The sequence below is a fragment of the Pinus tabuliformis genome, chromosome 8 (assembly GCF_031772625.1).
Source record: "Pinus tabuliformis cultivar Carrire ecotype Pingquan chromosome 8, CPIR1, whole genome shotgun sequence".
Classification (NCBI taxonomy): domain Eukaryota; kingdom Viridiplantae; phylum Streptophyta; class Pinopsida; order Pinales; family Pinaceae; genus Pinus; species Pinus tabuliformis.
Window position 1 is genome coordinate 1244785648 of NC_142294.1, and position 14233 is coordinate 1244799880.

At 37.0% G+C, this 14233-nt stretch overlaps 1 protein-coding gene across 6 annotated transcripts in view; it reads right to left on the reverse strand.

The window, feature by feature from the left end:
* Positions 1-467: 467 nt before the first annotated feature.
* The window catches only part of LOC149239891 (uridine kinase-like protein 4), a 316084-nt gene continuing 302318 nt past the window's right edge, over positions 468-14233 (reverse strand). For 4 of the 6 annotated variants that reach the window (XM_089373576.1, XM_089373577.1, XM_089373574.1 and 1 more), the window contains 5 exons: positions 2962-3022; positions 2513-2606; positions 2313-2385; positions 1584-1666; positions 468-1302 (listed from right to left, as the gene is read on the reverse strand). In XM_089373576.1, coding sequence (XP_089229702.1) covers positions 1102-1302; positions 1584-1666; positions 2313-2385; positions 2513-2606; positions 2962-3022 — 512 coding nt within the window. In that variant the 3' untranslated portion in view covers positions 468-1101. Of the gene's footprint in view, positions 1303-1583; positions 1667-2312; positions 2406-2512; positions 2607-2961; positions 3023-14233 lie in introns of those variants that run through there. The other 2 variants (XM_089373575.1, XR_016246465.1) reach the window with 2 other exon arrangements.

A 14233-nucleotide genomic window follows, 5' to 3' on the forward strand; every position in this document is an offset into this window, starting at 1 on the left:
GACCGTTACACATTCTTAATTATTAAAAATGTTATCCATATTAGCATAAAATAAAAGTGTAGTCTAATTAATTGACGTTTTTTATCATTTCTGAGGAATCAGGATATGTTCAGCTAGATTTTGCCTGAAATCTGGCCGGAACTTTTTAGAACGGTAAGTTTGAGTCTTGTAATCTGTACAATCCAATTGCTCCAAGGGTTTTAAGGAATTGAATCCATTTATATCTTCAAAATTGCATTTTAGAGAATAAAAATTCACAATCCCATGAAAAGTTCTACCTCTGGATTCTGTCAACCAAAAAAAAGGCAAAAATGTTGATTAGTTAGACCTTTCCCAATATAAAAATAAATACATTAGTATTCAGGTCACAATAGTCACAAAACAAAGAATTTTCCAATTTAAGGACCTTTTTAATGTGATTACTTGGATGATTGTTTATTCTTCAAATGATATTAGAAAGTCCAATATGACAGTAGAAAGCACTTCTATTAATCTCTTGATTGATATGAACAGTTTTATTTCTTACAATCGAAATAATACATCCATTATAAAAAGAAACTACCAGCACCCAAAATGCGCTGCCCTTCTACTCATATACATAAAGTCTTTGAAACTCAATATTGCATGATCATTTTTACAGAATTTGTCTCAGCTTCCAATCAATTGTTGCAATTGTCTACGAGAAGTCTTCCTTCTAGTCAAATTGCCGAAGCTTGAGAAGAATCAGTGAACGAAGCCATAATTGTTGATACAAATAAGGGATCACTAATTTGTACTTACGCTGCACGCATGGCCGGAGACTCCATTACATAGCCAATATCCTAAAAAAAATGTGTGCTGAAAAAACAAATATCCTAAAAAAATGTGCAAAACATTTTACTGTGGCAGCTACAGCTAAGCTTAACTTGAACATTTTCTAGAAAAATGTTGTGAACGCAGAATTCATGGGTCTGAACATCTCATTAGTTATACCCGGAAAGAATATATTGCCATGCCACAAATGAAGTGATTTCCCATCATTCAAAGGGATGATAAGAATAAATAAAGAAAACCTTTTATACTTCCAAATATGCTTTCTCCCAACAAAATCGTCCAATAACCTTAACGTTGTTGGGCAAAGGGAGGGGGGAAAACATCCTGTGTTGGAGCAGGAGGGTCATCATCTGTCCCAAAATAGCGATCGCCAAATTCTCCCATCCCAGGAACTACACGGAATTCTTTATTCAAAGCTACATCTATTTCAGATGTTACAATTTTCAGCCTTGGAAACTTTTTAGAGACCATGTGAATTCCTTCGGGAGCCTGTAATACAATGCTGCAATTTTTAGGAAGAGGCTTGAAATGGACTAAAATATAGATATAATTTAAAAGCTGCAAGATGATGAAATTTTACTCTTACAGGTCCCCTGAATATGTTAGACTTCATACTGTTGTAAGAAAGACGTGATTCAAATATGGCTATAGTTCATTGAAAGAAAACAGAATGAAAGACAAACTAAAAAAATACAAGAACAAAGAAGTGGAGAAAAGTGTTCTGTTGCTTCCACAGATTTCACATAACAGCATATGCAAGGTTTACTTACAGAGATGAGATTTAGGAATATGATATGCGATTCTGGCACTCCTTTCTGTATTAGAAGTTCAATAGCGTGCACAGCTGAGTTTCCTAATGTGCACTCAAGTACATGCACAACACATACCAAAAAGCGCATGAGATAAGACAGGAATTGTCACTGCCTGATGCAAAACCCAAATGCGTTTATAATGTTTGAAGTAAACGACAACAAATATATACCTGTTAAGATCACAATAAAAAAACTAAACAAAGTGCCATAACATTTGAACGGTCAATGCTAATTTTATAACCAAGAACCAAACCCTATATATGCCGTTGAGATCATACAACCGTATGGAACACATCATTAACCAAAAAGCTTGTCGGGACCTAGAAGTTAAAGGAGTCTATTTAACCTTTTAAGCTCTTGTTATTATACCATAAACAAGCATGAAACAGAGTGATATATCGTCTTCTATGTTAACCTGTTCAATTTGTGTGCGACTGCTACTCATAGATATTCCAATTATTCAGGTGTAGCCTAGACATATCCTCAAACGACTTATGACTGCAATGAAGAATTCATTTTTTATTTCTAAACAACACGATAACCTGTGTGGTTGAAAAAGAATAGAATCATGAAATAGTCTTCATTAATGATTGATCTTCACTCATAAAATCTTTCCATGCAGGCACTACGAAATGTTTCAAGAAATAAAGCAGTTCAAAGGTCATCTGCATCACTCAAAAATCTTACCTGTTGCTAGAACGGGATCCAGGAGCAAAACATGACGTTCAGAAATATCATTCGGTAATTTTTCATAAATTGGCTGCAAGTCAATGCAATGAACTACAAATTACATAAAACAATACACACATACACATATATATATTCTTCACACGAAACATGAATGTAAATAGAACATAAGCAGAATTTAACTGCGTCAAACATCTAACCTGTTTACCATTATCTCCATGCCGAAGGATTAGAATTTTACCAATTTTGATTCCCTTACAACATGCACGCAATGCATTCTCCATGCTTTCCCCACTATACATGAAAAAAAAACTAGTCAAGAACTCCACGGTCAAGAAAAAACCTGATGTCTCTTCTCTCCCATTCTCCTAGTATGGTTACTTTTAAAGCACATGCAGTATAAAGAAAGTCAAGATGTACAAAATGTATTACACATTTTGGCCCAGGTAATTAGAGAGTTTCTAAGTTCTGGTACCTCTCTATAGCGTACCAGTTAAACTGAGAACGAGAAACAGTAAATGCAGGAGGGGAGAAGATTATATCAGGATTCAGAATTTGATTTGTTAATAACAGATTTACATCGAACAATAATAACGTAGGGAAAAAAACTCTAATGTAGAATGGATGTAGACTCCATGAATACTCTCACCTTCGGATAATTGACACTCCACACAACTTTTTGCAGAAATCAACCCCAGTGTAGATGGATCCTGAATCCAGACAATCAAAATTCGTAAGACAACCTCACAATACAAAATGTACCTATGCTAAGTATTCTTGAAACTCCATCTAATCTAAAACCATATATTTTAATGTGCACATGTGACACTACAACTATGTTAATATCCTTCTTTCAGGAAAAACTACTGTTTTTCTCTACTATGCTTGTGCTAAGTGTATAAGGCTTACAATCATGTCAATACACGGACATCATGATGTGGACACACAGTGCCCCTCACAGATTCATCCATAGCCAGAGCTGGGACAGTAGAAGGAGAGCTTGAGATGAGTTTGTATCTCTTACAGTCCTATTGCAATCTATAAGTGTTTATTTAGCCTTCATATTGTACATGCCTGACAGAATGATACGGACTAACTAGGATCAACTCAGAACAATTGAGAGTGGCATTACACAGCATTGTGTCACCGACATACCAAATAGCAAAGGTAAAGGAACACTTCCTATTGATCAGTGTAGGTTGTCCCGACTCCTTGACCAATCCAATATGATATAGCTTGGGATGGTATGTTGTTGATATCATTAGGTCTACAATCTACTTATAGAATACTAGATTCTTCTGGAAACTATTGTCCATAATTATGGAAGTTAACCATTCTTTGATGCAGCAATTTCAAGTGAACAAAGTTTATTCATCATTGCCTGTGTGATCTTTGTTCATGAACACTAAATGCAAAGTTGTAGAGGTGGGACTGGTAATCTCTACATTTGTGTGTCTAGCAGGTACTTGTTGTTCAATGAGAGCGGTCAAAACTTTCTTAAAGAAGTTGCATGGATAACCTTGCATTCATCATCAAAATGTCCATACTAATTGTGGTATGTGCACCACTTCCTCTTCTTTTGTGACCCAATAGCAAGTCTTGCATTGTAGGCCCCGAGTTCTTGTTGAAAATGATTGTTATTGATGTCAAAGGCAGTCCTGATGAAGGGAAAAGTTACATAATGAGCTAGCATTTTTCGAGATCTTTCTAGTGATAAGTGGCATGCTTCCTAACTCTTCATGGTTGAAGAGAAATGAATTTTTTAATTATATACATGGATCAACTAAAATCGACCTCAAGTCGGCCCTACTATTAAGGCCTAACCAACTCTAATTTTTAGGGTGACAAGTTGGCCCCTAGACCCCCACAGCTTATGTATAAATATGCTACTTGTGTGGCTTATTTAAGTAAAGTAACTTGACTTTTGTACAAGAAATAAGGTCAGTGGTGACCAGAGGATTTGAGCTGAGGAAAAGGGCCAAGCTAGGAGAACAGGGCGGAACTGAAGGGAGACAGAGACTAGCTGTAGAAGAAGACTGATGAATTCAGACAAAGACGATTGCAGAGGTTGTAGGAGACTCTATTCTGCACTGTTTTGGGGATAGGTTTAAGACTGGTTTTGAGAGGGAGTTGGAGGCCTAAAATCAGACCGAATTACAGGCCTGAAATCAACCCTTGTTGAAGGCCTGAATTGCCCTTGTTGAAGGCCTGAATTACCCTTGTTGCAGGCCACAGACAGGCTGGATTGTAGACTGGAGTGAAGGCCAAGTTTTTGTGCTTGAGGAGACAGAATTTTGGGCATTCTTTACACTTGCTTTGAAGTAGGCTGAACCTTTGTAAAGGGCTGGCTGTTAACCCCTGTCAGAACAAACATCAAACATGTTGAGTAGGCCGAGCCCTAAACCATTGAATATTGCATATGTGTGACAGTTTTGAAGGCCTGTTGTGGACAATTTTATGCACATCTGAGTTAGTGTGAAGTCTGTAATATCCCTGGGCAGTGAAGGTATTTTAGGACCAGGAAGAGTAGGGCCGAGCACCATGAATAGAGCTGGCCTACAGCTAGGAGCAGGCCCTTGATTGTGCACAGGCTGCAAGGCATTGAGGGGCTAGGAGAGCCCTAAAAGATAGTTCAGTTGTGAGAACCTGTGACACCTTAGGAGTCAAGACGCAGGATTTGAAGAATGTTTCTGGGCAGGGTATAAACAATGTGCTATCATCAGATCAAGTTTAGGACTAATGGTTGAGTAGACTAAGGAACAAGAATTTGAACCAAGGGGAGAAGACTAGTGCTGAAATAGGCCAAGAAGAGCAGGTCAAGAACAAAAAGGAAAGCTACAGAAAGACTGACGACAGAGCCAAGGACCAGGACAGGTGTAAATATTGAAGGTGCAAACCTAAGGGTGGCATGGTTGGGTGACAACTCCACTAAAGAAAGGAAATTTGTGTGAACCAGGAGAAGTTGTAGGTTTGTGCCTATAAATTGTCGAGTTGGTGCTCAGTTGAAGGGATTAGAGTCCCCTGTAGGTTGGTGCCTATGAAGTTGCTGAGTTGGTACTCAGATAGGGGGACTGAAATCTCCTGCAGTTTGGCACCTACAAAAATTGTAAGTTGGTGCCTACTTTGTATGAAGACGTTTACAAAATATTTACAGAGAAATTGTGTAAGTGTTTCTTGTATAAAGATATGCATCTCATGATTTATGTGCATCAAATATTTTAAAAGCTAAAAGTTGTTAAAAGTAATGAAACACTGATTCACCCTCCTCTCAATATTTCCAACAATTGGTATTAGAGCAGGTTCTAGTTACCCACCAAAGTGGGTAACCCCATAGGAGATTTTTTCTCCTAGACATCTCTTTAGTTGGCAGCCAACAACCCTTGACAGTGACCAATGTATTGTGCCATTTGATCTCCGCTCCCTGAACCAGTTATATGTTCCCTCACCCATCTGTCAAGAGCATCTGTTTGAAGGTCGGCAATCCAATCCTAAAGGTATGTTTTTCATTGTGCAATCGAGTGTTTATGCGTGTTTTTCCTTGGGCATATTGGGCATAGATTATTAGGTGACTTGGAAGAAGGAAGAGTTTTGACTACGGTTTTGTTCCCTCGCATTAAATGGGGGGTTAATCCTCAATCCTAGTCCCGTGGGATCTCTCCTATTGCCCTGTTGTCACATAGAATGTCTAAGCATTACGACAACACTCAGATTGGGGGCTGTCACCTTGATCCCCGATCTCTTTGTTTAAGTTGTCTCCCTATAGCAGGCTAAGGGGGGTAGACCCTATGGAAAAGTGGAATGAAGAAGAACTAGTTGGAAGCCAGCCAGTTCGTGAGACACAGTGAAGCGATCAAATACTTGATTAAGATTTAGCAAGACTTATAGGATTTGATTAGATTTTAAACGATCGATACCAGTTCCTTATGGAGTCAACGATCTTGCTAGGGAAATTAAGACCAAGTAATTGATTAGCAATTGCTGCTTAGATGAATGACTATTTTATATGAAATGCAGATCCTAAAACTAATATGAGATGCAAGAATCTTGGTTAATTTTAGTTAAATGCCTATTTAAATGTGAACCCTTCAATCCTTTCTGTGTTGAGCCTGATTTCGTAGTAATTGGCAGAGAGAAGATCAGGAGAAGCACACTAAGGTGTGATTAACGATACCTCTCCTGAAATTCTACCATACCCGGCGCCTCCAGCGTTACAGAGAACTGTGGCTTTGACGACTGCAAGGTCACCGTTTTAAGTACTATTAAAACAGGCTTCTCAAGAAAATACGGATGGAGAGCTATCCGTCTATCGACCAAACTTATGCTTGGAAGTAAATTTTATCTATGCAAAGTTAACTTATATGCAAATGCACCGGAAGATGAGATGAAGTTAGACTCGAGAATGGGAAAACACTGATGCCACAAAAGCTCTCAATTACCCAAATGAAATGCTCGCCTTTTTTTAGATGAAGACTTAGAAAATAAACTCTTGAAGATACTATAGTTAAAACACCAGCTTATTTCAAATCTTCTTGATACAATTTAGCTCAAAGAGAACAAAAACAATTTTGCAATTCAATATCAATGTCAACAGATGCTCAAAAAAAAATACTTAGTTTATGAAACATAGGATATGCATTTTATCACAATTAGTCATTCATCTAAGCAGCAGTTGCTAATCAATTACTTGATCTTAATTTCCCTAGCAAGATCGTTGACTCCATAAGGCACTGGTATCAATCGTTTAAAATCTAACCAAAGCCTATAAGTCTTTCTAAATCTTAATCAAGTACTTGATCGCTTCACTGTGTCTTCCGAACTGGCTAGTTCCCAACTAGTTCTTCTTCATTCCAATTTTCCATAGGGTCAACCCCCCTTAGCCTGTTGTAGGGAGACAACTTAAACGAAGAGATTGGGGATCAGGGTGATAGCCCCCGATCTGAGCATTGTCTCGGTACCTAGACATTCTGTGCGACAACATTTTTTGGCGTCGCTGTCAGGGTTATTTTATTCTCGACGCTTCAACGACATTTTATCTTCATTCTCCTCATATCATCTTTATCATTTGTACCGGCAACGCCAACATTTTTGGCACCGTTGTCGGCGACCGATTTATTGGGCCTTGGCTCTACGACATTCATCTTTCATCTTTCTCATCTCTCATTCGAGCTAGCAAAGTCAACACTCCTTGGAATTGCCACCGGGGATGGATTTTTTTTGTCCTTGGTTTCTTGACCTCGTTTTAATCATCTCATATTTTCCGCCATTCATTAGCCTGTCAAGCGACACAACATTTCCTGGCGTCATTTCATCTTTTCATTGCACTATCTTTCGTCATTTCATTAATCGTTTCATCTACACCTTTAGCACCTGGACATTTCGGTACATTTCTTGTTTGGGTGGCAACTCCACTTCTTCCAATTATAATTTCTCAGACAAGAAGCCCCCCCTATATCCGGTTGTTTGTTGCCTTTTGGATTCTAGAGTTATACTCATGTTCAAGTGGCGACTCCACTTCTTTCATTTCTTACAAGAATTTCTACTAGAAGTTCGCTTCTTGTAGATCCCTTGATTTTCTTGAGCAGGGGTCTCTCTTTATCATCCATTTGGTCCCTCATTATTCCTTCAGGCAATTCATCATGGATGATTTGTTTACCCCGTGTCATTTTACTGATGTTCTCCATGATATTCCGAAAGTGGCCATTCATAAATTGTCTTTGTTCTCGGGTGGTGATTCAGTCATTGTTAGAAAGCATCTATGCAGGTTTACTCATACAATACTCAGATATTGTCGATCTCCCCAATATGATCATGAAGATGTCAAAATGCATCTATTTGGCTTTTCTTTAGAGGGTGATGCTTTGAATTGGTTTAATAATTGTCCTGAAGATTCTTTCGCTTCTTTACAAGACATCATCAATGCTTTTAAAGATAGATATGGTTATCAAGATAGCTCGCCTTGTGCCCCTAAAATTATGCAACAGAATGAAAGTGATTTTGTGAAGGATCCAGCTATCGATGAAAGATTTCAAGACAATTCTCCATATCAGAACGTGCCATCCACTTGCACCGTTACAAATCAAATCCATGACAGTGGGAAGATAGGGACAAGTTGTCAAATCAGTGTTGACAATGAAAGGGAAAATGATAAGCAAATTATAGAAGAAATAATGCGGCTGGTAAAAAATATGGACCTTAATCAAGAAAATTTTGTAACTGATTACATCAAGGATATGAGGACTTTATACACCCACCTGGAAAAACGTGATAAGGAGATGGAAATCATGAAAATTAAACACTCTAATCACGTAACCACTGTAGTAGAAAAGGGTGCTCAGAATATGGAGGATATGAGGACCGACATGCAGAAGGAAATGGAAACCATGAAAGCTAATCATGGTAGAGAAACTAATTCTATGCAAAGCAAGTTATTAGCCCTAGAGGAAAATATGACGTTCATGGAATTTAATCATTCAAATCACATGATTGCCATGGAAACAATTTATCAAGAAGAAATAAGTTCAATTCAGAACAGATTGTCAACTATGGATGAAGAAATGACCATCATGAGGTTTGATTATAATAATCAGTTAACTATCATACAAGCAAATCATGAGAAAGAGATAAACTCTATGCAACATTGCTTGATGCCCATAAAAGCAGATAATGACAAAGTAATACAAGATATGGAAGCTAATCAGATATGTCTTCGGAATAAGTTATTGAGCATGGAGGAAGACCATGCCAAGGAAGTCAGTGCTATGAATGTTGAACACTCTAACCAGATGGATGCCATAACAGTACATGTACAGAAACTTCAGCATCAGTCAGAGGATGAAAGAAACAAGGAAACGTCAACACATCATAAGCCTCCATATCTGCTGCAGCAAGCTCCATCTTATTATGAGGTCCTTTGTTCCATTGAAAAGTGGTTAATTGAAGGTGACAGGGATAAAATGGAAATTACTAATCAGGTTGATGCTCACACGGTTAATCCAGCAGTCATAAAAGATCAAGTTCTAACTCATGACACCTGTGAGACTGATCCATCATTCTTGACAAAGCAGATGCAGAATGAAGAAAGACATGTCATGCATATCTTGCATACTTCATTTGAGAGTTTTGAAGCAGAATGTTCCACATCATCAGTGATACAACTTGCCACAAAGAAAAAGTGCAAGAGAAAGAGAATGAGAAAGCGATTTGATGCATCAGATGGTCACAAGCAACTTGATTTTTGGATAGCAAAAAGTCCTACCGTATGCAGGATTGGACATGGCACATATGAGAAACAACCAACAGATTTGCCTAAAAGCAGGAAAATGCTCAGTCTGAACTATATTGAACACATCTGATGCCATGGGGCACAGTTGTATTGTATTTCTAACCTTATGCCCTGTTATTTCAATATTTCATTTTGTAGTTAGATTTGGTATTTCATGTTGTTAGAATAGTTAATAAATGAAGAGCTTATATATTTCTTGTGCTTAACGTTATATAATGATTTTTGGATGGACGCTACTTATGTTTTGTTGTATGTTGCGTGGATGCAAATTCTAGATTCTCACATTCCTCCAGTGCAACAACGTGTCCCCAAGTAGAGCCAGATGTTGACCACTACGTGTCAACGACCCATAGCAGTACACCCCCTTTTTCGCTAAAGGGATAGCGCCTTATCAATGTGTTCCTGTCATCCAGCTATCATCATCAGCCTGAGGATCATCTTATAATGTAAACCCAATATGCATGTGTATAATGTAAATAATCTTAGCAGATCCGTGTCGTGTATGTAATCACCTAGGTAAACCTACTTTTCTGGTGATGATCTACATTCCGGGAGGTTTTTTGTCTCACCGATCCATTCTCTGATAGTCGGCAGAGTTTTCCTTCAGCCTTACCCCAAAGCCGGAATAGAATTTGTCACTGGGATCTTAGGGGAGTCATAGTGTTCTAGATCAAATCTATGTAAAAGTGATTTTGGAATAATCCTAACTATTTGTTTAAGTTATTTTATTACAAATTGCTTGATTTGTTAAATTATATTTGTGTCGCAGAACTTGGTAGTCTGTGAGGGTCTTTTGTAAATGGGTTTTTCCCCTTGAGATATAAAAAATGTAAAAATCATGATGTAAAGTGTCTTGAGGGTTAGAAAAATAATTTTCCCCTCATAGGTTAATTAATTAAATTTTCTGGCCAAAATTAATTAAAATCCTAAGCAAAAAATTTGATTAATTCTAAGTCCTAAGTGACTTTAAATTTTCCAAAGGCAAAATTCGTGGGTCCTTCAAAAAATTAAATTTTAAGAGGTCTAGGGACTAAGGTTAATTGATTATTTTGCTAAATTTTATGCCTTTGGTCCCTAGGGTTAAGTCAAAGTCAAAATTTTGAGGAAATTAATTCAAAAATTTAACTTTTGAATTAATTAAAATGTGTTTAATTGAAAAATTCGAAATTTCCTCAATATTTAAAATTTCGACGGATGAGATTAAAATAAATTTTGATCCTCATCAACGGTCGAGATTGCTTTGATGAGGATCACTCGAACTAGCCGTTGGAGGATTTATCTTTAAATAGGAGGTCATTTGTCAGTTAGTATGATCCGATCTCGGAATCGTGTACTAAGCTCTCAAGCTCTCTTGTATACTTTTTTGAATTAATGCAAAAGTATTTGGGGTTTCAACGTGCTGTAGTGTTCCTCTTCATGAATTTATGATAACATTGTTTTAATTCCTGCTTAATATTATGTGAAAACTATCAATCAATAGCTCTCTTAGAATAATATGAATACAGGTATCTTATTTAGTTTGTTGTATCTAGGGTAACATTTTTAATTTTGATTGAAGTAGCAGGTATCTCTATTTCTTCATAATTTTATTGTTGTTCTATTTCTCTATTTGATTTGATGGTTGATCTAGTGTTTGCAGAAGATTTCTCAAGTTCTCATTGAGCGTTTGGGGATAGTCCTCGATTGGACCAGCCAACTCTCAACACATATTTTCTGAAGAGCCTACTTCATATAAGCCTCAGGATTTATCTAACGATAATCTTTTTTTTGCAGGGTGTTTTTGGGCTAGTACCTCTCTAAAATTTAAAAATATTTTAAATATTTTGTGGAAATTTTGATAGATCTGGCTATTAAGAGCCTTAGATTATCAGATCTGGGAGCGGAGTTGGACTCATACTCTTCAGATCTGATAGATTTGTAAATTATTTGTATAGATATGTTATTTACTTGTGTAGATCTGAAATTTTGTAACATAATTTTGAATTTTAACACTTGGGTTTTTGGGATTTTCTCTATTTTGCACATATTGGGTATTGGGTTTTTCTCTTTTCACTTGTGCAGGAATAGATCTGAGAAATCAGCCAAGAAAATCTTCAAATATGAGCTAGATCTATACCCTGGAGAGCAAGATCTGGGCTCAAATATTGTGTGCAGGAATAGATCTGAGAAATCAGCTAAGAAAATCTTCATATCTGAGCTAGATCTAGACCCCGGAGGGCAAGATCTAGGCTCAAAGATTGTTTGCAGGAATAAATCTGAAAAATCAGCCAAGTAAATCTTCAGAAATGAGCTAGATCTAGACCCTGGAGGGCAAGATCTGGGCTCAAAGATTGTTTGCAGGAATAGATCTGAGAAATTGACCAAGTAAATCTTCAGATCTGAGATTTTTCAAGAAGATATGGGGGTTTTGAGACAGATCTAGGCCCTGCAGGGAAATATCTTATCCCAAATCTTTTAACAAGGATAGTCATTAAAGATTTTGCAATAAATCTGAAGATCTCAAGCAAAATAATTTTTTTCAAAACAAGGGTTTCAAGTTTTGGGGTTCCTAAGCCCAGATTTGTCTTCTCCTAGCCCAATGGTAGTTCTATTGGGCCTAGTGCTAACATTCATTGGCCCTAGATTCCCTTGCTCCATTTCTGATTTGAATATTTGATTTTCTGAAGCTAATCATTGGTGGGTTTTGGCAGAAAATTTGGTAAAAATTTGTGTTTCAGATATTGAAATTTTTTGGCAACTTGGGCAAGTGATCTTCAAGGCCTAGGGCCTAAGGGTTTGATCTCTAAACCAACTTTTTCCTCACTGTTTGCTACAACAGCCATATACATTTTTAATAGTGGTGGAAAACACATCTAAGTGGTTTGAAATTAACTAAAAAATTGCTAAATACATTAATAAGTCATTTATGTTTGATGTGTATCAAGAATTTGGCCTAGATACATTTTGGGTCACTGTTATCTCTGAATAATTCTGTTTCTAAATTTTGAAATATAACAGTGGAAAATTTTCATGTGAGTTAGCCTAAAATCAGTTCCTAAATTGTCTAATACATTAGGGAATTAATTTCTTGAGTTGGGCATTTATCATTAGGCTTATTTCATGTTTTAATTGTTGGTTGTAATAAGTATATCAGATCTGATATAATTCCGGATATCACTTCACAACAGACTGAATTTTTTTTATAATTCATGTGGGCAACTTTGGAAAAATTTTGGTAAATTTTTGGCATAAAGATATCATTGATAGCATACTGTTTTCATTGTCATATTGTTATTGTCATAATTTTTTTCTTACTGCTGTCCTAAAAATTAATTTATGAAAATTAAGTACTTTGTCATGGAATAGTGATAAAATGCATATCCTTTGTTTCATAAACTGAGTAAATTTTTTTTGAGCATCTGTTGACATTGATATTGAATTGCAAAGTTGTTTTTGTTCTCTTTGAGCTAAATTGTATCAAGAAGATTTGAAATAAGCTGGCGTTTTAACTATAGTATCTTCAAGAGTTTATTTCTTAAGTCTTCATCTAAAAAAAAGGCGAGCATTTCATTTGGGTAATTGAGGGCTTTTGCGGCATCAGTGTTTTCCCATTCTCGAGTCTAACTTCATCTCATCTTCCGGTGCATTTGCATATAAGTTAACTTTGCATAGATAAAATTTACTTCCAAGCATAAGCTTGGTCGATAGACAGATAGATTTCCATTTGTCTTTTCTTGAGAAGCCTGTTTTAATAGTACTTAAAATGGTGACCTTGCAGTTGTCAGAGCCACAATTCTCTGCAGCGCCAGAGGCACCAAATATGTTAGAATTTCAGGAGAGATATCGTTAATCACACCTTAGTGTGCTTCTCCTGATCTTCTCTTTGCCAATTACTACGAAATCAGGCTCAACACAAAAAGGATTGAAGGGTTCATATTTAAATAGGCATTTAACTAAAATTAACCAAGATTCTTGCATCTCACATTAGTTTTAGGATCTACATTTCATATAAAATGGTCATTCATCTAAGCAGCAGTTGCAAATCAATTACTTGGTCTTAATTTCCCTAGCAAGATCGTTGACTCCATAAGGCACTGATATCAATCGTTTAAAATCTAATCAAATCCTATAAGTCTTGCTAAATCTTAATCAAGTACTTAATCGCTTCATTGTGTCTCCCGAACTGGATGGTTCCAAACTAGTTCTTCTTCATTCCCATTTTCCATAGGGTCTACCCCCCTTAGCCTGCTGTAGGGAGACAATTTAAATTGAGAGATTCGGGATCCGGGTGACAGGGCCCGATCTGAGCATTGTCATGGTGCCTAGACATTTTGTGTGACAAAATTTTTGGCGCCGCTGCCGGGGATATTTTATTCTCAGCGCTTCAACAACATTTTATCTTCATTCTCCTCATATCATCGTTATCATTTTTACCGACAACGCCAACACTTTTGGCGTTGTTGCCCGGGACCGATTTATTGGGCCTTGGCTCTACGACATTCATCTTTCATCTTTCTCATCTCTCATTCGAGCTGGCAAAGTCAACACTCCTTGGCATTGCCACCGGGGATAGAGTTTTTCTGTCCTTGGTTTCTCAACATCGTTTTAATCATCTCATATTTTCCGCCATTCATTAGCCTGTCAAGCGACACAACATTTC